Here is a 26,810-nt window from a genome sequence, read left to right as displayed (position 1 = left end):
TTTTGGATTTTATGGATCCTCACACTACCAATAGATGGCACTCTCTCTCTCTCTCTCTCTCTCTCTCATTCATTCTAGAAAACGTGCCTTTCCACACTCTACTTTTCATCTTGAAGATGGTAAAAAAGATTTTTTTTTATAACTTTCTTCCCAATCTTAATACGTGGAGCTCAACGGACACGATGATCTCGTGAGGTTCCAAAAGAGTCTTTCAACAACGTCGTGTAAAGGATACAGCAAAGAAACAATAACTTTACAGCTTTAGGAATTATGCGTGTATTTTTCGGAAAGTTCTGGACGTAACTGAATATTATGATGAAGCAATAAATTTGGAATATTGGATTCCACACATGAATTCCTCAAACTATTTGGCTTTGGGTTATGATTTTTATTATTATTGGGTTTTTTCCTAAGAAAACGAGTAGGAATTGAATTAATCTACAAGTAGTTTTCTTTATGTGCACCTATACTGTATAATGAAATGTGCTTGTGTTCTATTAGGCTACAAATATAACACGCTATCGTGTATTGCTGTTGCTTTTCTCAAGCTCGTTGCGATTGGATCAAACTACCCTAACAACATTCCCTCCTATGCTATTTCTTCAGTATTACTGAAATGAAACATCTACAGTTACAGATAATGTTGCTGGTTCTAACATGGAATCAAGCATCAAAGACGTCCATTGGATCACACTACACAGGAACAGATGAAGGAAATGCACAATTACAGTCAAACACTTTTCTCAAAATTTACAGAAATGGCAGATTAGCAAGGTCTGCCAGCTCAGGGAACACATATATACTCGAGAAGATTCAGAATGATCAGAACATGGACTCCTCACAAGCCCCAACGAAGAGGGTACTGAAAGGGCAAAGACTGTTCCCACACAGGAAGCCTAGTCTAACTGACACCGTCTCTGCTCAAGCGCCTAATCCAGTTCGACAGAAATCTCAATCTACAGCATTGGCTGTCTCCAATAGCACCAGCTCCATCAACATTCTTGCTGGTTTTGCTGGTAAAAATCGTGTGCTGGTCATTTCAACCCCAAATAACTGATGGCTATTACAGGTTAATGATGAACTTGCTTAAGCCGGAGGTGTACTGTGAGATGGCGGAGAAACACATGCTGCAGATCGTAATGTTCCATGAAAAGGTGGAGATTGGAGGAAAGGTGAGACGTGTTAGCAGTCAGGGCTCTGTGGTGGAGGAGCCACTTGATTCAGCCTTGGTGCCCAGACTGATGAGCTTCCTGAAACTGGAGGAGGGCAAGTTTGGGATGGTGCTGCTACGGAAAACCCTACAGGTAGAGGAAAGATACCCATACCCTGTGCAGCTGGAGGCGATTTATGAAGTGATAGACCGTACACCTATGCATAGGCTGGAGAAGGCAAGGCAAAAGGGCTTCGTGCAGAAGTGCAAGACTGCTGGAATTGAGGGCCAGGTGATGCAGTCTTTTGGCTCTAATGCAGTTGTTTCGCAGCCCCAGGTTGACATGGCACAAAATATAGGGAGACAAAATGGGGTAAGACCAATCCCTCAGCCCACCCAGACAGATCAGGAACAAATAGCAACTGCCATCAGACCCACTACAATAACTACAACAAAAAAACGTACAACCACAAAACCTCCTACTTCAACTTCCATAAAAACAACAACACCCACTACTGCCACCTCTCCCTCAACCACAACTGCCATTACCACAATTGTACCCACCACAGTGGAGCAAATTGATCCACAGACAATAATACACTGGAACACAGCTGTACCAAACACCTCTGAGCGGGTCTACCAGCCCTCATCACAAAACCAACAAAGGAATCCCTTAAACACAGTAACTCATCCCTCTGTTACCTCAGACGTTTACATTCAATACAAAGAAAAATACATTAACCACGCAGAAAAGATTTCTACAACTTCACCAACACAAAAATACAGAGAGAAGCCCAAGGACAAACCCTCTGTGGTAAAAAATGGATTGAGTGAAAAGCTTAGTCAGCACATAAGAGAATATGACATGCAGAGACCCATTGCTAATAAACAGTGAAAGACTTTATGACACCCCAAAAGAGGAAAACCAAAGTTGACAATGCTGACAGGAGGAAGAAGACAGATAGGCCTGAAAAGCCCCCTTCAGGGAAAAAAGGCCCAAAAGTTACTAATGACACAAATTTCAGTCTTCAAAATAAAAACACTGGACGAACGTCAAATGTTTACGAAGAATGTGCTATTTTGGGCCAGTCAATCTATCCAAAGAAATTTCTAGAAACCTTTTTGAGTTATTTTGAGAGAAGGCGACGGCTCATAGTATATGTATTGTACCTGTTGTTTACCACATATTGTGATGCACATACAAAAAACAAAACATTTATAGAGATAAAACTAGATATAAACAGCGCTAGTTTAGTGTTAGGTAGGTTACTCAAAAAAGCAATCCACTACAAATTACATTTCTGAAATTACTTTTTTGAAAATATAATCAAATTAATATTTACTTTACTATTTTCTTAGTTACCTTCTAAGGCCACGTCCACACTAATGTGTTTTTGTTTGAGAAAAAAAAAAAGTTTCACTATGTTTTGGCCTTTCTGAAAAAAAGTAGCCTAATTAGTCACAATTACACTGCCTGGCCAAAAAATACATTTGCTGTTTAGATTTAAATAAGCAGATACTTTACAGCTTTGATTGGATTATTATTGCAGTGATTAATATGTTTGAGCTGGGAACAAATCTTTTAACCCTAACTGATGCAGTGTGTAGCTTCTAATTTCTTAAACAACCATGTTGGATCCCGCTGCCGTGGACATTTTTTTACTGTGTTTCAGGATGGGCAAATTATTGGCTTGCATCAAGCAAAAAACAACTAAGGAGATTGCTGAAATCACTGGAATTGGGTTAAGAACAGTCCAACGCAATTAAATTGGTCAGGTCTAGGCTCAGCAACATTATACAGTAAGTAAGCTGAATGTACTAAATAACCAGGTCATCCCATCAATGGATTGTTTCTTCCCTGGGCATATTCCAGGATGACAATGCCAAGATTAATTGGGCTGAAACTGTGAAAGAGTAGTTCAGGGAGCATGAGGAATCATTTTCTCACATGAATTGGCCACCACAGAGTCCTTACCTTAACCCCATTGAATGTCTTTGTGATGTGCTGGAGAAGACTTTACGAAGTTTAACTCGCCTGTCATCAATACAAAATCTTGGCCAATAATTAATCCAACTCTGTACAGAATAAATGTTGTGAAGCATAAGGTTGTCGAAAGTCGAAACAATGCCACGACGAATGTGCACCATAATCAAAGCCAAAGGCGGTCCAACTAAATATTAGAGTATGCAACTTATTTTTGTCCAGGCAGTGTACTTTAGCTAATTTTGATTTAGTTACTTTATTTAACAGTAGCTAATTACTTCATAATTAGATTACACCGAACACTACCCTAGGTGTACAATCAGGTTTCACGTTTTTTGATAATCTGCAAAATACATTTTGTTCCAGAGTGTTAAGAGGCATTTTGGTTCATACAAGCACTGAGATGATGTCTTAAAAAGATTTGGTGCTTAATTGTTTGTCTGCAGGTAATCACTGCTCCAGATGAGCAGAATTATATGTACAGTGAACAGAGGGATGAATACCTGGAGCAAGTTTGTGACATAGCCCTGCGCAAAATTTCCATCATCACCATTTTTGGGCCCCTCACAAACAGTACCATGAAGATTGATCACTACCAGACAGGTCAGTGCTGCTTACAGTCTTTTTTTTTGCATGTTTGTCCTGTCAAGCTGCCCTTATTTAGATGTTTTTTCTGTTACAGAACAGGACAAACCCTTGCGTGGTGTGCCAGACATTGATCTTATCAACCATGATCTCATCACAGCGTTTCGGAAGGAGCTTGGGATGATGTACAATGTGTTCTACATGGTGATGACAGACTTTGACATGAAAGTCAAGGTGTGTGTTAATACACCTCCATCAGAGGGATACTATAGATTCTTGCATGATGCGAATTTAGATGAGATCATCTGTAATGATTTATATGTAGAACTGACATGGAATATAAACGTTTCTCTTTCATTCATATTTAAATTTATTCAAAGTGATATTTCTTAAGCATATAAATAGTGTTTCAGTGATGTTCTCGTTTTTAGTTCTTGTATTAATTTATCCTTATTTTATCACATTTATTTGTGCATTCCCTGTTTCCACAGCAACGATATGAAGTCCCGATCATCATGAAACCTGTGTTTGACTACACTGACACGCTGTCAACTCGCATTAAAGAGGTGGAGCAGCAGAGGAAACTTGGGGTTATGTGCAAGAAAGAAGACAAATCAAGATCTCTAGAGAACTTCCTCTCTAGGTGTGAAAGTCTTACCAAATGATGATGAATTCTTTAGAGAATTGTGAAATTAAAGACTTGTAATTCAAAAGCACCGATTTATATGAGTCATTCAATTGGGAGGTAGCATTCAAAGTTTTGTGTTGTAGATTTAAACTGGCTCATATGAGTCATTCCTTCGAGAATCTGACTACATTAATCACGCTGTATTGCGCTGTAGATTCAAAAGATCTGGTTCATAGAAGTCATTCATTTGGGAGGTAGCATTGAATGTTTTGCGTTGTAGATTCAATCCAGCTCATATGAGCCATTCCTTCGAGAATCTGACTACATTAATCATGCTGTATTGCGCTGTAGATTCAAAAGATCCGGTTCATAGGAGTCATTCATTTGGGAGGTAGCATTGAATGTTTTGCGTTGTTGATTCAAACCGACTCATATGAGTCATTCGTTTGTGAATCTGACTACACTATTCAGACTGTATATATTGCACTGTTGTTTCAAAATAACTGACTTATAGGATTAATTCATTTGGGAGATAGCATTGTACACACAGTATAGCACAGTATATTTTGCGCTATAGATTTAAAAGAACCAGCTCATTTAAGTCATTCATTCAGGATTTCTTTTCAGTTTTTAGCTAAAACAATTTTCATAGATTTTAAAGAACCAACTCATATGAAAACGAACCGGCTCAAATATGTAATTATTTCGGAAATCTGTAGACACTGGTTGTACTTAAGATTCAAAAGATTCGGCTCATATGAGTCATTCTTTCGGGAATCTGGCAACACTGGTCATGCTGTAGATATCGCACTGTAGATTCAAAACAACCTGCTTATATGAGTCATTAATTCGGGAGGTAGCATTGTAAGTTTTGCGTTGTAGATCCAAAAGAACAAGCTCATATGAGTCATTCATTCGGGAATATGGCTACACAGGTCATGCTGTAGATTAAAAAGAACTGGCTCATATCAGTCATTCTTTCAGGAGTCTGGCTACACTGGTCACACTGTATATTTTGCCCTGTAGATTCAAAAGAAATGGCTCATATAAGTCATTCATTCAGGAATCGGGCTATCCTAGTCATGCTTTATTTTTTATGCTGCAGATTCAAAAGAACCATTTCATAGGAGTAATTTGTCCATGAGGTAGCATTGTATTTTTTGCATTGAAGATTAAAATAATAATAATAAAAAAAAAAAATGGCTTAAATGAGTCATTAGTTCAGGAATCTGGCTATACTGTTCTTGCGGTATATTTTTCACTGTAGATTCAGAAAATTGGCTCATAAGAGTCATTCGTTCAGGAATCAGGCTACACTAGTTGTATGTTTCATGCTGTGGATTGTGTTGTGTTGCCACTGAATAGACATGCAGGAAATATTGAATATTTTATTACTGTTTTCCACCCACATGGGGAAAATGCTTTTCAAGAATCTTATATATATATATATATATATATATATATATATATATATATATATATATATATATATATATACAAAATGTATTAATCTGTTTATGTTAGTAAAAAAAAAATGTTGTTCATTCTGCATTAACTAATGTTAACATAAAACTTATGATTTTAATTAATAAATGCTCTAAAAGTATTGTTTATTGTTAATGTTTACTAATGTTAACAAATGGAGCCTTAAAGAAAAAAAAAACTGAAAATAAGGCCACCTCCACACTAAACTTTAAAAACTAAATTTTCAGTTTCCTATTAACATTGTTTTCCAAAATATTCGGTTATGGAGTTTTTTGGAGAGTCTCTGTTTTTAGTGCCATTCCAGTGTAATGTCGCAAAATTAATGCATTTTCAAATGAAAACGTATTAGCGTGGACGTGGCCTAAGAACCGGATGTCAGTTCCCAAACCTAATGCATTCTCATTCAATGTCTTTTAAGATTCCGTTGGAGACGGAGACTGTTAATAATATCCACCCCTAATGATGAAGAATGGGCCTATCAACAACAACTCTACGCCATTAAAAGCCAAGCCTGCAACCTTGGTGAGGTCATCTTGTAAACGTTTGAAACATAAATCAAAGCATCTTCCAAGTCAGTGAATTCACATTGCACTTCACTCTGAAATTTACTAGTAATGTTACTAAGCGCTTTTATTTTAATTGAAAGCAGTTCTCATCTGTACAAAAGAACTCTCAATCACAAATGCCTCTGAAGGATGGCACCAATAAAATGGGATGACGAAATCCATTTAAAACTCTTTTGTTGGCTATTTTGGAGGTAGGAACATTCTTTAGACTCTTTCTCTGCATTCTTTACAGTCCAGGAGTACCTGTGGGTCTTGCATAACGATTCAACCGAGACAACTTCCTCTCTGGGACATGACAGCTTGATTGATGCCCTTATAAAAGAAGGCCTGTTTTAGAACAAAAAACAACAATGGATATCTTTAATGCAAATCCCATGCATGTCTCATAAAACAAAAAAAAAACAGCAAAAAAATAAAACTCAATTCCTATTTATAAAACAGGGCTGAGTCATCTTTTGTGGATTATATGTTTATTCCTCTTTGCAAGCTGCAGCTAAATTAACAAGTGTTTTTCAAATTCACAGCACTGCGCCACATATCTGTACCGAAGCTTATTGGGAAAACCCTGGATGACATAAGTGGAGTCCTGGAGCTCTATCCCATAAATGGTATGCTTGGCATCTTGCTTTGCATTGAAACGAAAACTCTTGTCACTTTTATGGTTCATTCATAATGTAGTGGACTTCCTTTATTGCTTAGATCACTGGAATTAAAAGTATGTACTTCAAGGAAACAGATATAGAGGTGTTTTATTATTCAACTGTGGTTTGCATTGCAGGAAGTGCATCAGTGGACCGTGAGGACCTGTCTGCTTCACTGGTGCAGAACATCAGAAACTACTTTCAAATTAGCCCAGAGTATTTCTCCATGCTGCTTGTTGGGAAGGATGGCAATGTGAAATCCTGGTACCCCTCCCCTATGTGGTCCATGTCGATCATTTACGAGCTGATCGACTCCATGCAGCTCCGCAGGCAGGAGATTGCCATCCAGCTGTCTCTTGGCATGCGTTGCCAAGATGATGACTACGGTCACCATGATGGTTACCATGAGAGCTATCGTGGATACGGTTACTAAGAATAGTATGAAAGCATGTCTTTGAGCCTGTGCACTCCCTGCAGAGAAAAGTGTGAGCCATAATGGGTTCAAAGGTCAGAAATTTCTCACTCAAAAGCCCTGTGAACACCTCTCATTTTGAATTGATTATGTTGTAGTAGTTGATATTTACACGTGCAAGCAGATTCCAGCTTGCTGTTGATGATGTTAATAGTAAAATATTTTTTATATATACTTCGATGAATTTGCATGTTTAAATGGAGGGGGGTCAGCAAGACATTTATAAATTGCTACTCACTAATAAACAAAAAGTGTTTTGGTAAAAAAAAAATTATCATCAACAAATTAGTTTGAGAAAAACTACAATTTAAACTACATATTTTGTATCTCATTTAAGCATTTTGTATTCTGGGGGTTCTTATATCTTAATTTGGTTTTGTATGGAATTTCACTACTGCCCCCTGCCAGAAATACTGAAGTCTTGCAATAAGAGAATGTCAAGTAGATTTAAGAGAATATTTCAGGTTTAATACAAACCAAGCTCAATGAACAACATTTGTGGTGTAATGTTGATTTCGGCAGAATTTATTTTGACTTGCCTTTCGTATATATATATATATATATATATATATATATATATATATATATATATATATATATATATATAAAAAGATAATTAAAAGCGGTTACAGTAAGGCACTTGTAATGGATGTGAATGGGGCCAGTCCATAAATGCTTAAATGCATAGTTTCAAAAGTATATAGCCACATTAGACATGTTTAAATGAGATTAGTGTGATAAAATCGCTTACTAACCTAATCTGTGTATCCAATACTGGATTACAAAGTACGGCAATTTTGGATATAAAATTGGCTATAATTTTTAAAACATGTATTTTATTGTTTAATTGTAGCCTTATAATAACTTGTGATTTTTTTTTTTTAAGGGACAAATCAAAATAGTACTTATCTGAAATGTAACATTATGCCACAAATGCTGTCAAATGAGTCATTAATTGAATAATTTAATGCATTATATATAATGAACCAACAATGAAGAATATATATATATATATATATATATATATATATATATATATATATATATATATATATATATATATATATACACAAAATGTATTAATCTGTTAATGTTAGTAAAAAAAAAAATGTTGTTCATTCTGCATTAACTAATGTTAACATAAAACTTATGATTTTAATTAATAAATGCTCTAAAAGTATTGTTTATTGTTAATGTTTACTAATGTTAACAAATGGAGCCTTATTGTAAAGCGTTACCGCATTTATTAATCTTGATTAAAAAGCAAAAGTTTATTAACTAATATGTTAACATTATTAGTGTGGCAGGGCGGAGGGCAGGGCCGGGTCGTGATCCTACGCGCACCCGGTCCCGTATTAGGTTAATCAAGCCTCCGAGGTATATAGGTCGACTGCAGGGTGTCGTGCGGGAGAGACAGATCGTTAGCGGACATGTCCATCACGTGTGTGTGTTTATGTCTTCTTTTAAGTTTATCATTAAAACTATTATTTATATTGAAAAGCCGGTTCTTGCCTCCTCCTTGCCCATCCTTTAACTGTTACAATTAGTTAATGCACTACGAACTAACATGAATTAACAATTGTATTTCTATTAACTAGAATCAACAAAGATTAAGAAATGCTGTAATAAATATATTATTAATTGTTAGTTCACTAAAGCATTAATGTTAACGAATGGAACCTTATTGAGTTATCAGTATATCTTTCAATATATAGTAAAGAATAGTCACATAATTGTAACATTTTAAGTTTTATTTTAATAAAAACATATTTATTAAATTAAGTGTTCAGGTTCTATACACTTCTCTCCTACAAAAAAAAAAAACTCTACAACACTTGTGAAATAGAGCAACACAGCACAATCATAACTTATTCCGTTCTGCTTTAGTATCAACAGAGCACAGTACCTAACAACAAATAAATACCTTTGCATGAAACATTCTGACTTTCTCCACGCGCGCACACACACACACCTGTTTTGGTCTTGACTTCCTACAATTCTTTACAACAACATTGAAATGTTGCCAGAGATTAATAACATAATAATAGGCACATTTTGTTATACTGCTTGCAGGATGAATTAATTTCTGAAGTCTAACAAGGAAATGGTGTTATTGCTGTAAAATCCATAAATCAAAGGTTGAATATGCAAGAAATCATTACTGACTAATAAAATTGATATTACACTGTAACTTAAAGATGATGTGTGTAATTTTGTTGAACTCTGTTTAAACTCTCTCCTGCATCCCAGCTTAAAGGGATAGTTCAAGCCAAAATAAATTCTCTCATCACTTACCCTCATGCCATCCCATATATGTGCCTTTCGTTCTTCTGCAGAACACAAATAACGATGTTTTAAGAATATCTCTGCTCTGCAGGTCCATACAATGTAAGTGAATTGTGGCCAGAACTTTGAAGCTCCACAAATCACATAATAGAAACAAAGGTAATCCACAAGACTCAAGTGGTTTAATCCATGACTTCTGAAGTAATATGATAAATGTGGGTGAGAAACAGGTCAATATTGAAGTCCTTGTTCTCCACTTTCAAAGTCATACACATCTGGGATGGCATGATGGTGAGCAAATAAGATTTTTTTGGGTGAACTATTCATTTAAACCAAGGCTATCCAATGTAACATGTATGTTTAAAGCTAGAGCAAAGCCAAAGATTTGATTGATCCTATTATTGCACCAGAACAAGATGTACAAATTTATAAAGTGCACATTCTTCCAATGAACTTGTTGCACTTCAGTTATTAATGCTTAACAGTATAATAACTGGTCAATAAAATAATTCTTTACAATTCTTATATTTCACAGATGTTTTGGGAAGAGTGTTGTCAAATTCTTTACTGATGGAGCCAATAAACCATATTTCTTTGTTGTAAGGTATCAGATCTTCCACATTATTGCAGCACTCTGATGTAACCATCATTACATGTTTGTCTGACAGTGTTTTCATTGTAATAGCAAAACAGTCCAGCTAGTAGTGGCCCAATTCTTGCAAGTAAAATGATCATTACTGATAGTGAAGAAGCATAGCACTCTCGTACTCTGTAGTCACTTTAATTTTGTATCTATAACCTGAAGGTAAAGAAAAAAAAATGTGCATTTTCCAGTTTAAGTTTAAACCGAGGATTGCCTTCTCTCTGAAAGTTTCCTTCCGATTGTCATAAATACTACACATTTTTTACATTTGGCACCAGTGAGTTTCTTAGTTTCAAGTAACAACCATAAAGTAAGGCATCATAATTATGTCATTTAAGTAAAAGCAATTTGTTCCTTTGAGCATTAAATGATTTAGAGACAATCTGTGACCCAAAATAGCCACTTACAGTGTATAATTGAGAATTCAATCATTAGAATAATTCACATCAGCTTCTAAAGATATAACATTTAAAAGCAGGATCAATCAAGTGTGACTGATTTGGAAATGCTACTTTTCTTAAATGCAATTATTATTTTTGACCTATTAATTCACGCATTATTCCATGATCTTGTGCTTAAATGCATGGGAATGCTGATTTGAGGTGATTCAAGCCTTTGGAATGTCTTGGATATCTTTAGAGACTGTAGCATCTTCCTCTGTCGAGACTTTTATTGATTTATTCTGTCCACGGTCAGCCAGTTCACTAGACCGCCTGCTTTTGATCAGTTTACACAGCCCCGCAATGAAGAAAATACCTGCTACTGCAGCAAAGTAACTAGCATAGATCAGAAACTGTAGAAGTGAAAAGAAACAAAATTGAAATAATAATAAACATATTAACAGTTCACATAAGCAATCCACAATAAGATTATACACTCATTTGTGTTCATGGTGTTCTTTACCTGTAGGAAAATGTCCAAGCCCAGCCCAGCAGAGTCTACAACAATTAGAGTAAGCAGAGTCTGCAGTAAAAGTGCAATGAAAGTGTTCACTCCAAACACCAAAGCATATCGTTTCATGCTTAGATTAGCAGCAATCTGAAACCTGCAACATAAAGTGAAGATAAATGAGCATATCCTTTCCCAATACCAATTTACAGTGTTTTCTAAAGTAGATTTCAAACAGATCTCAAAATGAAAATAGGTGGACACTGAAGTCTGTTACATTAAAATTCAATAAAAATAAAAAAGGCCATTTGAAATGCAAAAACAGTGTATTCAAATTTTAGATGTGTGCCAAGCACTGATTATGACTAGAGGGGCTTGTTGGCCCTTGTGTTTAACTCCCCCTATCAGCATCTCATGACACAAGGAACCGTTCACACAGAATCGGTTTCATGTACTCTTTTCCCATACAGTGAGGAAAATAAGTATTTGAACACCCTGCTATTTTGCAAGTTCTCCCACTTGGAAATCATGGAGGGGTCTGAAATTGTCATCGTAGGTGCATGTCCACTGTGAGAGACATAATCTAAAAAAAAAAAATCCAGAAATCACAATGTATGATTTTTTTAACTATTTATTTGTATGATACAGCTGCAAATAATTATTTGAACACCTGTCTATCAGCTAGAATTCTGACCCTCAAAGACCTGTTAGTCTGCCTTTAAAATGTTCACCTCCACTCCATTTATTATCCTAAATTAGATGCACCTGTTTGAGGTCGTTAGCTGCATAAAGACACCTGTCCACCCCATACAATCAGTAAGAATCCAACTACTAACATGGCCAAGACCAAAGAGCTGTCCAAAGACACTAGAGACAAAATTGTACACCTCCACAAGGCTGGAAAGGGCTACGGGAAATTGCCAAGCAGCTTGGTGAAAAAAGGTCCACTGTTGGAGCAATCATTAGAAAATGGAAGAAGCTAAACATGACTGTCAATCTCCCTCGGACTGGGGCTCCATGCAAGATCTCACCTCGTGGGGTCTCAATGATCCTAAGAAGGGTGAGAAATCAGCCCAGAACTACACGGGAGGAGCTGGTCAATGACCTGAAAAGAGCTGGGACCACCGTTTCCAAGGTTACTGTTGGTAATACACTAAGACGTCATGGTTTGAAATCATGCATGGCACGGAAGGTTCCCCTGCTTAAACCAGCACATGTCAAGGCCCGTCTTAAGTTTGCCAATGACCATTTGGATGATCCAGAGGAGTCCTGGGAGAAAGTCATGTGGTCAGATGAGACCAAAATAGAACTTTTTGGTCATAATTCCACTAACCGTGTTTGGAGGAAGAAGAATGATGAGTACCATCCCAAGAACACCATCCCTACTGTGAAGCATGGGGGTGGTAGCATCATGCTTTGGGGGTGTTTTTCTGCACATGGGACAGGGCTGACTGCACTGTATTAAGGAGAGGATGACCGGGGCCATGTATTGCGAGATTTTGGGGAACAACCTCCTTCCCTCAGTTAGAGCATTGAAGATCGGTCGAGGCTGGGTCTTCCAACATGACAATGACCGAAGCACACAGCCAGGATAACCAAGGAGTGGCTCTGTAAGAAGCATATCAAGGTTCTGGCGTGGCCTAGCCAGTCTCCAGACCTAAACCCAGTAGAGAATCTTTGGAGAGAGCTCAAACTCCGTGTTTCTCAGCGACAGCCCAGAAACCTTATTGATCTAGAGAAGATCTGTGTGGAGGAGTGGGCCAAAATCCCTCCTGCAGTGTGTGCAAACCTGGTGAAAAACTACAGGAAACGTTTGACCTCTGTAATTGCAAACAAAGGCTACTGTACCAAATATTAACATTGATTTTCTCAGGTGTTCAAATACTTATTTGCAGCTGTATCATACAAATAAATAGTTAAAAAATCATACATTGTGATTTCTGGATTTATTTTTTTAGATTATGTCTCTCACAGTGGACATGCACCTACGATGACAATTTCAGACCCCTCCATGATTTCGAAGTGGGAGAACTTGCAAAACAGCAGGGTGTTCAAATACTTATTTTCCTCACTGTATATGCAAATGCACTAGATGGACTTCTTTGACCGTTGCGCTGCATCCAGCTGTTTTTACTGAATCACACGCAGAAGTGCAGCATTTTTAGATGGTGTAAAAGGTAAAGAGGCAAGTTTTGAAAGCGTGTCTCAAGATTCCCACATCATGTTATATGTGTTGCTCTGTGTCTAGCTTTTTTTAGTGCAAGAACGCAATCGGTCTGAACTGCCCCTAAGCTGTGCATTTTAAAACACTCTGTCAAGTTGAAGAAATCCAATGTCGAATAGCACTTTTTGAGATCCACATGTTCAGTTTCTCTTGTGCTAAATAGTCTCTCGTAGACTATTTCTCTTCAGGAGTTTAAACCCATAAATATGTGGGTTTAATGGTCCTTCAAACTCGAGTTATACAAATGCAGGTATCTCCTGTTGTAGAAATTTTGATGCTTAGTGGTCAAGACTCAGTCATTGCACAGGAATGCCATCTAGTCTTCTGATCTGGAAAGGATGATGATTTGTTAATCTGTGCATGTGATGAAGCTACGTGTGTGACGGACTCTGTGTCTCTCTTGAAGCACTTAGAACAGGAGGGACACAAAGTCAGCCTTTCGAAATTGCAGTTTGTGAAACAGGAAATAAAAGTTTCTGGGACATGTCATCAGACCAAACAGTAAATCCATCTGTGACAAACGGGTACAGGCCATAAAAGATGTGCCAAAACCAATTACAAAAAAACATTTATTGTAATTTTTAGGAATGTATGCTTATTGTTTCCTAATTATGACATTCTTGAACAGCCTTTGTGAGCCCTGATGACAGGGAAAGGGCTGAGGTCATGTGACAAGCTTGTTTGGACAAGCGAAGCCAAAGAGGCATTTGCAAACGGCTCTGGCTCCCACTTTGGGCCTGCCAGATGTAAAGAAATCGTTTGTTCAGATGGTTAATGAGAAAAATGGGTTTTCCCAACTTCTGTTCTTTTGCAGACTCATGGAGACAGACAGACAGCAACCTGTGGCATATTTTTCAACCATATGCAGTAGCAGCAGGGCTACCACACTATCTGAGGGCTGTGGTGGCTGCTGAACTGGCAGTACTGGCATCCAGGGAATTTGTGGGGTATTCTGATTTAAATTTGATGGTTCCACACGCAGTCTCCATGATTTTGCAAGAGCAGAGAACGTCACATTTATCTACAGCCCGATGGCTGTGGTACCACTCAATTTTATTGGACATGCCAAACATAACTGTTAAAAGATGCACAACTGTGAATCCCTGCCACACTTCTCCTGACAGAGGAGGATGGCGAGGGACCTCACTGTTGTCTGTCAGCGCTTCAACAGGTGTGCACACCGCATCCAGATCTATTAGACACGCCACTAGACAATTGTGACAATATCCTCTTTGTGGATGGGTCGGCTTCCAAAGATCCACAAACAGGAAAGAATAAAGGTTGGTTACGCGATAACCACTGAATTTGAGGTCGTGACATCTGGCAAACTGCCATCAAATTATTCAGCTCAGGCAGCTGAACTGGTTGCTTTAACAGAAGCATGTAAACTCATGGCAGACAAATGTGTGACAATTTACACAGATTCGCGTTATGCCTTTGGGGTAACACACGATTTTGGTGCTTTATGGAAGCACAGAAAATTTTTGAAGTCAGATGGTCGTCCAATATTAAATGCATCTCTTGTGTCGGAGCTTTTGGAGGCCATTCTTTTACCAGACAAGGTCGCGATTTGCAAATGCACAGCGCATACTAATGATAACACTTCAGTATCAACAGGAAACGCACGAGCAGACGCAGCAGCGAAGGCCATGGCAGCGATGGAGACAAAAGAGACTACGTGTGCTTTGATATCTGACAATAACCTCGACATTTGTTCTTGTTTACAGAGCATGCAAACTTTTTCCACAGGCAAGGAGAAAACCTGATGGAAGGCAGCTTGCTGTAAACTCTAAGGAGAATGTGTGGATGAGCTGTGATGGCATGCTTTGTTTACCCAAACACTTCTTTCCTCATTATGGAAAGTTGATACATGTGTTAGACCATGTATCTATAGAGGGGATGGTTGCGCAAATGAAAGAATTGTGGTTTGCTGAAGTTTTTTGCAAAACATGTGTTATTTGTAACACACATAATGTGGCAAGAGGGATAAAAACACCTATAGTATCTCAACCACCATCAGGGGGGCCTTTTGAGTATTTGATGATGGATTTCATCGAGTTAACCCCTTGTGGGAAACAGAAATACTGCCTGGTGATGGTTGACATGTGGTCCAAATGGGTTGAGGCCTTCCCAACCTCGAAACAAGACTCGGCAGCAGTAGCGAAGGCTCTTTTAACCGAGATTGTTCCGAGATGGGGAATTCCAAGGAAAATCAGCTCGGACAATGGGACACACTTTGTCAATGAAGCAATAAAGCAGGTGGGTCGGTTTTTGGAAATTGACATGAGAACACACTGCAGTTATTGAGAGGGAGAATCAAACAATCAAGAAAAATTGGCTAAGTGCTGTGGGAAACTGGCCTCACATGGGTTAAAGCACTCCCAATTGTGTTGATGTACACCAGAATGAGAAAAAGAGTCAAAACAAATTTAAGTCCATTTGAAATACTCTTTGGTAGACCACCATTCATGGGAATAGAAAGGGTTAGACAAGGGCTGCCATCAACAGATCTGTGTGAGAATGACATGTTGAATTATTGCAAAGAAATGTCTTCTCTGTTGTCCAATGTTTGTGTTCAGGTGAAAAGCTGCATAAGATCAGGCCTGGCGATTTTGTTGTGATTCGTGACCTGAGGAGAAAGAGCTGGAAGGCCAAAAGTTGGCTGGCACCATTCCAAGTGCTACTAACAACTCACACGCCAGTGAAGGTCGCAGAGAGAGAGCTATGTGGGTTCATGCCAACCATTGCAGGAAAGTTCTGCCCACATCGCAGGAGAATCAGCAAAAGGAAGAGATTGTACCGAGTGAATGTCAATAAACGCCGAGATCAAGTCTGAACACCAAGTACCACTATCAGTGGAAGAGCAAGGCCAACCACAGAGAATAACATGGCCTGTGTGCAGATTGGACCCCATCGTGTGGTCACAAGCAGTAATCATCGTGAAAAGGTACGAACTGAAAAGAATTAAAGCAGGATGTCTGACTGTAGGGTCAGAATCAACGTGAAGAACAGATCAGCGGACAATTGTACAGCCGTCATCAACGACAAAGAAGTCAACTTCACATGCCCATTCAGCAAGCCACATGAAACTTCACCTGCAGAAGTGTGGGTGTGTGGCAACAGGGCATTTCATCGGATGACATAAGAAATGGAGAGGGTGTTGTTATCAAGCTTTGATGAATGTGGGTACATCTGTGTATTTGCCACATGGCACCTGGGGTGGGAAGGGAAAAAATAAATGTTGAAATTTTACCTGGGGTTTTACCAAAGCACTATGCAGCAATGTGGGGTGGTCATTGTTCTTAGGGGTGGGTACAACAGTAACAATTAATAAGATAAATGGGCTAGCATGGACAATATTAGCAATAGCTAATAGCACAGAAAATGCTTTGACAATGATAAATGATGAAATGAAACAGTTAAGAGATGTGGTCATTCAAAACAGGTTGGTTCTTGATATGTTAACTGCAGAGAAAGGGGGAGTTTGCAAAATGTTGGGAATGTCTTGTTGTTTCAATATTCCAGATTACAGTGACAACATCACGAATGTAATTGAACACATGAGAAAAGCCATACAGGAGCCAGAACATATTGAAAGTACACCAATTGTTACCAATTGCGGTGGTAGGACTGTTAATATTGTTACGTTTACCATGCATCATAACGTGTGTTTCCAGCTCAGTACAGAGACTGGTAGAAGCAGGGGTGTCTGTTCAAATGTAAAAAAAATTACAGTATATCCAGAGGATGATGAAAACAAATATGATGATACAAGTAGCGAGAGCTACTGTGAAATGTGTTAAAATGAGGTATGTCTTTTCTTTCTGAGAATGTCTTGATATGTAAAGAGGGTTATAAGCAGCTGTCATCCGTGTTACGAGATGGCGTACAAGGAGAGGGTTTAAAATGAGGGATTTTATTCTACTTTTATTCTTTGTATTTTTATAGCCTGCTGACATAACCAAAAATGTTAAATGGATGTGTTTTTCCTACTTAATCTGTACACTATTCCTTGTTTATACGGAGGTGACTGAGGGTCTGATTTTATGTCAGACGTGGAGTAACAGTGTTTACTCATTCAGCCCAGCTTCAGATAAAGTCTTTACTTGCTTGCTAATACTTGAGGGGACTACCCCCACAAAAAAAACAGCCTAAGCTTTTTTTATTTTTCAAATTGTATTTCACAAATGTTTAAGAGAGTGATCATTTATCTGATCATAATCTGAATGATAAAAAGCGGGGAATTGTTGTAGAAATTTTGATGCTTAGTGGTCAAGACTCATTGCACAGGAATGCCATCTGGTCTTCTGATCTGGAAAGGGAGAAGACATTGGGACATTTATGTTGGAATGTATAAGAAAGGCAGCCCTGCCTGATAAAAAAACACTCTCTCATGACACAGACGGGTTGCTGTGTAATGACTGGGTCTTCTTGCAAGAATACATTTATTTTAAAAGACTGTTTGAGTCAGAGTGTCTCTTACGCAGTGATAATGGTTGGTTGATAATTTTTTGCCACAACACTCCTAACCTTCCTTGATGCGTTCTTGTCATGCGCATACAATGCTGTTTTTGTTTAGACCTTCATCTCCTGATTTACCGGCGATTAAATCATCTTCTAGAGCTTCTTTGTGACAGCAACAGCTCAAATGAGTTTTTACATCTTGTGGACCACTAATTAGTGCAAATAATTCCAGGCACATGCACATCCACCATTCAAAGACGCATGGTTAGAAAAATCAGGCTGCGCACATTCATGTGCGCATTCACTCTGCTTATGAAAAGATTTTCGTCACGTGCCCTGTATGCGAAGAATACGTTGGGCTTAAATGTTGATAACCACAAAAATTATTTTCACTCATCCCTCCTTTTCTTTAGAAAAAGCAAAAAATTTAGATTATAGTGAGACACTTAAAATGGAAGTGCATGGGGCCAATTTGTGGAGGGTTTAAAGTCACAATTGTAAATTTATAATTTTATAAAAGCACTAACATCAATTCTTCTGTTAAAATGTATGTATTATTTGAGCTGTAAAGTAGTTTAAATCATAATTTATACAGTAATTTTAGCGTTTGTCATCATTACATTTTCAAGTAGTAAAAAATGTAAGTGAATTCATTAAAAGATATGCCGATTATCGCAATTGATCGCTTATATAAACATTTGCTATAACAATATATTGTAAACTGTTTGTACATGGTACCTAATGCATTAACTCAGGGACGTAGATTCCAGGGGGATAAATAATAAAAATAATCAAAATAATCAAAACAAGTACACCCCCCCCACCAAATCTACATCCTTGCATTAACTAATATTATCGAATAGAACCTTATACTAAAGCGTTACCAAAAACACAATTCAAAAATTGGCTTTAGTATGCAATATTTTATTTCCATATTATATAACTTATGTCATCTGCCTATCATTAGCCTACAGTTCACAATCCATTTTGCAATTGAATTCGTCAACCGAGGCTTTTCTAAGGATGCATCAATGCACACCTGCGTCAGACACTTATGGAGCATCTTGTTTGCATTTTTAGGTCACCATGTCAAGTTAAACATAGTTTGAAGCTTAGAAAAACACGTCTTGAGATCCCTATGTTCGTATTTGCGCTCAATCAAGCTGTGTTTGAACGCAAGACCGTGTTCTCATCTTGTTTTGTCTGCTGTCGATGAGTATGGTTTGTTCTCTGTATAACCACGTTGCCCAAACAGCTGAAGTTTCGTTACTGCCCCCTGGAGAAAACAGGTGGCACTTAAAGCTTGAATCGCTCAGATGGAAGGAATATTCTTCATCACAGTCCGGAGACATATATCTAATTTAATTGCAATTTATCACACTAAAATCATGTTAATACGGTGTGGCAGCAGGGGCGTGGTCAAGCGCCCGTCCGGGAGAGAAAGCGATAAGGGCGCTTACACCTGAGCTAGATTGTGTCAAACACCTGTGTCTAATTTCAGTAAGCCTGGGGAAAGCGGCATAAAAAGGCAGCAGCCACAGAGCCTCGGGAGAGTGTGTGACACATCAGTCCAGTGTTGGTGTGTTCCCTGAAGTTAGAGAACTTTGTGTTTACTGTGTTATGGAGAGTTTGGTTATTTGTGAAGCTGTGAGCACTGCTGTGTGTCAATTAAAGCCTTACCTCTGTTTTGGAAGCCCTGTTCCCAGTGTCCTCCTTCCCTCCTTAAAGACAAGCTTTACATACGGATATTGTTTTTGTCTTGTGGCAATACTTTTAAAACAGTGAGAATTTTAATGTTTACAGATTTGCTCCATTCACGTACGTTGTAAGTGCCTCACTGTAATTAAGATTTTTGCTTTATTTTTATTTTTAGAAAACGAGGGGCAAGTCAAAGTGTATTTTTGTAGTAATAAATATTATGCCACAAATGCTGTCGATTGAGCTTAACTTGTATTGAACCTGGAATATTCCTTTAAGTTTGAGTATGGTGGCATAATGTTAACACAGAACTACCCTTACTACTACTACTAATAACCCTTTTTTTCCTTCTTGATTTTCTAATGGACTAAAAATTATTTGACTTTATAATTTTATGAGGCTGCTGCCTCCATAGTTTAAAATGGAATGCATTTTGTTTGATGTGTTCTTTGCTATAACAAATATAATACAATAAAATTAATCTTTGGATCCTCGTGGACTTGGGAGACAATGTCGATACAATTCGAATATAATTGGAATTTTGGTCATATTTAAGTGAAAAATTGTAATTGGGTTTCTCAGCCCTTTTGACAGCCCGAGTGGACACAGAATGACTGAGCTTTACTTACGTTGCTATGGTGATAAGCAGCATGTAGGATGCTCTGAAAACCACGTAGGAGGTGTAGCACACCCAGATATTTCTGATGGTGTCCATTAGGTATACACACACTGCGATTACCACAGAGAAACTGCAGAGAGCAAGTTCTCCCCACACCTCCCAGGGCACTTTCGCAAAGCTTACCACAAATGCTGCAAAGGCACCTGGGGGAAAAACAGAATGAACCATTTACTTTTGGCAAAGCCAGTTGAATGTTAATCAAATCACTTCATTTTGTCAGTCTAACATACTGATTACTCACAACACTGAAACAGTTAATACAGTTGTGTGTCTGCTTTTATATTCAACTATTGAATTTTATATTTTTTTATGTAAATTTTACATTCAATTAATGGACTGTGAAAATTGTGTGATAGTGAATAATAACTATGATTAAACCACAACATGATCATTACAATTGTACAACTTCAGAAGAATAGTGATTCTTTCAATAAAAATGCTTACAACAGAGATAAACCAAAATTTAAGAATGGGATAGAATAGAAGAAATTGTGAAAAGATAGCATGTCCATACCAAGCAATGTAGAAATGGTCTCCACGTAACCATTGTAGATCTCAAAATCATTGGAGGGCAAGATCTTTTCCCAAAGTGCCTGAGCGTAATTAACCACCTGGAAGTAGCCACAGGTGGACAAAGCCCACCACACTGACCACGCCAGGAGGGTAGAAGAGGAGTAACATTGCAAGAAGTCTGTCCAGAGCATTTTGAACACTTCCAGAAATCCACTATGGCTAGTCCTATCCTTCAGAGTCTGAAAATCACACATATAACACAAATCACAAACAAGTCAAACCAAGTCAGACAGGCTGTTATCTGTACAGAGATGCATAATATATCGGTGACCAACAATCAGCAACCTGTCCGAGTAGATCAGTATAGGAGGAAGTAGATCAAATTAATTAATTCCATTTTTTATTCAGTAATTTTTTTTTAAACAGTTATCCATCTTTTCTATGGTACACACACTACCATTAAAAAGTTTGGAATCACCATGTCAGTTTATGTTTTTAAAAGAAAATGATCTTGTTTGTAAACAAAGGATGTTTTAATTGCATTAAGAATTTGTAACAATTTTACAAAGACTATTTCTATTTAAATTGTATTCTACATTGTATTCTTCAGATACTTTCTGTTTTTTAAGAAGACAATATTAATATAAACCCAAGAATGTGTCATTTGCAGCAATTATACTTTATGCATTCTAGCAGTCAGTTTATTAAGCTATTTAGGTGAAGTTTTATTGTATTTCACTTGCCAAAAATGTAATCGCTCTTAGCTCTTTTCATGGACCTCAAAGTATTAGTTCACCCAGAAATTACAATTAAATCCTTATTTACTCACCCCTGTGTTGTTATAACTCCATATTACTTTCTTTACTTTTTCTTAACACAAAAGGAGGAATTGTGAATTTTTTTGTGCTCAGTGATGTCATACAATGGCAGTTTATGGTTACTATCTCTTAAAGCTTCAAAAGCATGCAAAAGTATAATTCTGAAATCTAATAAATTATTCCATGAGACTCATGATTGATACGAAAGCATACATTAAGGTTTGGTGAGAAACAAACCGAAATCGAATGCATTATTTTGTGAAACTGTTGACCGACTGTTGATCCAAGTGCGTTCAGGAAAGGGCACGAAAGCAACAGATCACTCAGCCCCCTTGCGGGAAAAAACTAATTTTGTTTATCTAAAAACAGGTCCGCCACAGTGATAGTGACAACAGATCACACAAGCTGCACACAAACCAGAGAACATAACTTATTATATATGTCTGAAGAATTTGTAGTCAAAAAATAGATGCATTACAGCAGGTGCGCTCACACTTCTATTGGAATGAGATCTACTTTATCATCATGTTATTGCAGCAAGATCTACCATCTACAATAAAGGCTATACATTAACACGATACCAAAATGTCAGTAGTGAAATTTGACGATTCTAAATATCGACTTAAAAACCAAAACAAATATATAGAAATAACACTAACTAATATGTTAGGGAAGAATGGTTTCAAGTTCTTCAGTAATTATTCAAGACTAGTAAACAGTCAATAATAAAATAACAATAAAAAAAAGAGCAATGAATAGAAAGATTACAAATAATAGAACAAAAATACAAATTAAGAAAATGTATTGCTTTTATAACAACTATATAAGTTAAAAACTACATAAGTTTTTAACAGCAGTTTAAGTATTCAAGTAAACATTCCGAATGAAATGCAACACAACACTACTGGTCTTCACTGTATGATTATAATACATTAATACTTTTTTAAAGCTACTATAATTACCCAGTCAAGAGCAGTGAAGGTTTTCTCGTTTTCTTGTTATGGTTGTTTGATTATTATAATGACACACTACACTAGACGGCAGCAGGTCTATTAGCTTACATTTATACTAATAAGTCCAACATTTTAATACAAATCCACTTTTTTCTCCACTGTTTAAATTCACTTTAGACATCACTCTTTGTGTTTACAATGACAACTTCACCAAGACTGGCATTTTGATGGAATTTTTAAATGTATTTGACCGTTCAGTTGTGCATTAACGTGAGCATGTTCAGCACACACACATACGCCACCTGTCAATCAAACAGGGTGCAGCTGTTACTAGATCAGCAAATTATAAAATTATGAGCTCTGGATTATTTTCAACACCAGAATAAGAATATTAACTTTCTATTAAGTGACACAGGCCTATACTATCACAAATATAGCTGGTTATTTTTTGTTATTGACATCTGCTTGTCCGGTCAGGCAAGGAAAATTGTCTTTCACTTGCCCCTTCAAAAATCCACTTGTTCCGGACAAGAGTTACTGTCGAGCCCTGTGTAGTCTAGTATATATTGGTCATTGAAGCTGCCAGTTTTATGACCTGTGAGGGGTCAGTTTCTCAAACTAGAGACTCCGATGTACTTGCTCTCTTGTCCTCTTCTCTTTCTGATCTGGTTAGATCCAGTTTGCTTTCTTCTTTCAAGACATTAATGCATGGGGTTTTCTTCATTTCTCAGTAAGTTTAGACAAATTTGTTTCTTTCTGGCCATTTGTAAACCTAAAATTTTACTTGTAAGTAAAAAGTGACTTGTAAGCAATGCAATTCACTTATGCGAAGTTGGTTAATTACATAATTGCAATTAATTAATATTAAACAACTTTTTATAATATTCTGACTTAATACATTAGTAGACCACTTTACTGATTTGGGACTGTGCTTCTAGTTAAAAAGTTTATTTCCTACTCCTTAACAGATATTGTTTCCAATTATCAGGCTCTTAAGAATTGAAGTTTTCTTTAGGACTTTCTGAAGGCAAACCAGATCAGTTTGTTTCAGATCACACATCATTATAACAGAACATATTACCGTGGAAGTGACGCCCCCTTTTGGAGTTGGCACAACTCCCTTTTTTGAGTAACCATGTCCTCTTTTGGAGATCTGCTGCCTGCAGCTACCTACTTGGGTCCAGAGCCCTTTATTCTATATCTTATGTTCACCATAGTTCTTACATGATATCAGTGGCATGGTTTGTAATGGCATAACCACAAGTAAGACCATGGGTGGCTCCTCATTATTGTAGTTAGGTCAATGTTGCATTTATTTAAAAAAACAACAACTTTAATTTAAATATATAACAAAAATTCTATAGTTATTTAAAAAAGAATACCATAAAACCCATTTAACTAAATCTTAAACATCTGTAATAAAAATCAATTCAAATAATAATTTATGAAACATTTACATAAATATACATTTGATTTTTAATCACGATGATACATTTTAGTAGAAGTTTAGTAAGCTGTTCTCATCAGTGCTGTTTCAAATGTTGGCTGTCTAGTCATAATTTTAAAATTCATATGATCATAAGGTCTTTTTTGGCTTGTCGGTTGTTTACTATTACAATAACAAACAAAAAAACCTCTAGTCCACTGACCGTTCTTTCATCTGCATGAGCTTGCGATTTGGATCCTTGATCCTTGGACTTCTCAACCAGCTGACTGCAATTCATGGGTTCCAGAGCTGCTTCATCCTGAGAATTGGCCTCACTGTTGTGAAAGAACAGGCTCTTACCAGGCATGGGTAGGAACCAAGGTGCAACAAAAGCTAAGCAGGAGGACACCAGTGTGATGACGCTCAGGTAAAACAGAGGTAACTGGGCTACTGACACCAGAATCTGTCCAGTGAGTGAGCCAATTGCAGAGCCCAATAATGTAACACTTCGACACAAACCAGTCACCCTCTGATAATGAGAAGGCTCCACAACACTGTAGATGTAGGAATAGTAGGCCACTTCAGTGGCCGTGGCCAGGCCAAAAAAGAACTCCAACAACTGCATGGCAGGCACAGTCTTGGCCTTTACGAGCAAGGCATAAGTCACTATTAAGCTGGCTGCCTGTACAATGAGCACAGGCTTGTAGCAGAGGTAATCGGTGGCCAGGAAAACAGGAAACAAAAGGACAAGGTAGGAATATGTCCAGAATGGGTAGATCTCATTCACAACCTGTGATTAGAGTTAAATAAGTTAGAAACAGAACGCTCAGAATCATCAATAGGCACACCAACAACCTACAAACACTCATGTTGAAGCTTAATTCATAAAAATAAAAACATATGATGTAGCTTAACTGATTAAGGACTTTACATTCGTTAAGAGATTAGATTTCTAGGAGGATTAGACAACAATAGGTAGCAGATTTCCAATCGAGACTGTGGTAAAGTTGCATTTGAACACTACTATACTACTCTTACATATGTAATATATTTATAAAGGAGTATATAGAATATTGAAGTATATAGGAGGATGGATCAACATCAAAACATTACTTCCTGTAGTTGTGTCAAATTAACGCTCAGGTACCCCTTTCACATCATCACATTCTAAACTTTAGGTCTCGACAATCATGTGATGTGAAGCTTGGTTACCTCGGTCTCCGTCAGGTTTTTATCAGGTCCCATCAAAAATGGGGTTAGAAAAGGTTCCAGTGGTCTGTGGCTGCAGAAAAATCCATAAATGCAGAGTAAAATGGTAGGATAAAGCCATGGTTGAGACATAACAACTGCTTGACCTTCCCGATACGAACAGCACTCTGGTATCATGCAACCACTCTCGCTCGAACGCTTCGAAACGAGAGTCAGAGGACAAGCGGCGCGGAAAAGTGACGACAAACACCCCATTGTGTCACAGACTTTACCAGAGCCCGTCTGAAGACCGAGCCTACAGAGTTAGCATAGCGCAGAGGTCCCATAAACATTCTATGGGCGGTACACTAGCGAGGATATAAGAGGTAGTGATGGGCATTCCAGCTCTTTTCAGTGAGCTCTTAATTCAGTTCATCACTTAATGAACTGACCGCCTGTCTTCAATTTTTTTTAAACTAAACAATCCTTTTGGAGTGACCTATGGAGTTTGCAACGTTAAAATGGCTGTTTTATACAAAACGAACATTAGCAATATTTTAATCAAACTCACTCAGAATGCCGACACGGTTTTCCACGCATCATTGTTTTAGGCCGTAACTACTTTGTGGTTACAGACAAATGATATAGAACAGTGAAATCGCTCACAGAATCTTCTAACTTATCCATCTTGCCTGAACTCATGTCGACTCCAATATATATTTTTTTGTTGTGCTGTTTTATTTTTTATCAAGCAAACACCAAAAATATTACAACAAAATGGCATTCAAATTACAATCGACTTAATTTTAACATGGACTGACACACAAAAAGAATAATATAATGTAAGGAGGCAAAACATAAAATAATAAGTAAATACATAAATAATTACAACCTCATGTCGTCACCAGGGTATTAAAAAAAATTATAACACAATTATATTCTTCAAAATTGTATCTATCAAAATCCCAGCTTTTTTATTAATTTTTTTTACAGGGTTTTTAAAGTCGACTCCTGGAGACGGATGACGTAAGCTCCTCTGTCTTCACTCTCATTGGTAGTCGCTCGCGAATGTCGTTCGTCATTTGCATAACGTTTAAATTCGCTCCGCACGACGATCTCTATCGCCAATGGTCGCGACAGCTCATGTTGCTAGAAGTCTCTGTGCTCTCATTAAAAAAAAAAAAAAAAAAAAAGCAGGGAAAAATGCATTTTTCAGCATAATATGAGGTTAAGAATCACAATTTATGATTCCAGTACCTTTAGATTTTATTGCTGATTTGAAACATGTTCTTTGATCGTAATCTTGACCAACCGTTTTTGAGATTTTGGTCTTTCTCTATTCAAGTAGATAGGAGCTGCACTGCTATGACTGGAAATAGCTTCCCGAGAGCGTTCCAAAGATGTCCGACAGTGGACTGACTTGCTAGAAAGACTTTGGCTCTCTCCAACGTTAAAAAAGTGGATGTTGTTATATCGGTATAAGCTCTCTGGCGTAACCATAGGGTCTCAGTTCAGCTTT

General features: G+C 37.5%; 2 protein-coding genes across 3 annotated transcripts; one reads left to right on the top strand and one right to left on the bottom strand.

Annotated features, from left to right (window-relative positions):
* The first annotated feature begins 616 nt into the window (after positions 1–616).
* Positions 617–7,472, top strand: ccdc80l1 (coiled-coil domain containing 80 like 1). The gene is given in 9 exon segments (XM_052129816.1): positions 617–1,050; positions 1,052–2,040; positions 2,043–2,305; positions 3,581–3,737; positions 3,817–3,953; positions 4,211–4,362; positions 6,251–6,354; positions 6,923–7,006; positions 7,177–7,472. Coding segments are annotated over 9 exon segments (2,616 nt in total).
* slc19a2 (solute carrier family 19 member 2) lies at positions 6,561–25,507 on the bottom strand. 2 transcript variants are annotated; one of them, XM_052129818.1, is made up of 6 exons: positions 25,316–25,507; positions 24,327–24,893; positions 20,908–21,145; positions 20,344–20,536; positions 11,344–11,485; positions 6,561–6,725 (listed from the first exon to the last, which is right to left on the bottom strand). In XM_052129818.1, the coding sequence occupies exons 1-6, from the start codon at positions 25,487–25,489 to the stop codon at positions 6,663–6,665; spliced, it is 1,377 nt and encodes a 458-aa protein (XP_051985778.1). In that variant the 5' UTR covers positions 25,490–25,507; the 3' UTR covers positions 6,561–6,662. The 2 variants fall into 2 exon arrangements, with proteins under 2 accessions (XP_051985778.1, XP_051985777.1); XM_052129817.1 differs by lacking the exon at positions 6,561–6,725 and adding an exon at positions 9,302–11,233.
* Positions 25,508–26,810: the final 1,303 nt, after the last annotated feature.

This window comes from Xyrauchen texanus, chromosome 7 (genome assembly GCF_025860055.1).
Source record: "Xyrauchen texanus isolate HMW12.3.18 chromosome 7, RBS_HiC_50CHRs, whole genome shotgun sequence".
NCBI classification, from domain to species: Eukaryota; Metazoa; Chordata; class Actinopteri; order Cypriniformes; family Catostomidae; genus Xyrauchen; species Xyrauchen texanus.
Note: the sequence above shows the minus strand (reverse complement) of the source record. Positions and strands in the feature narration are given on the sequence as shown.

Bases quoted from the DNA above. Each gene is read 5' to 3' on its own strand.
- slc19a2 (XM_052129817.1), bottom strand. From the start codon at position 25,489: ATGATACCAGAGTGCTGTTCGTATCGGGAAGGTCAAGCAGTTGTTATG. The intron at 20,537-20,907 runs GTATGGACATGC...TTTTTCCCCCAG, and splicing joins GACCATTTCTACATTGCTTG to GTGCCTTTGCAGCATTTGTG. The intron at 11,234-11,343 runs GTAAAGAACACC...TCACTTCTACAG, and splicing joins GCTTGGACATTTTCCTACAG to TTTCTGATCTATGCTAGTTA.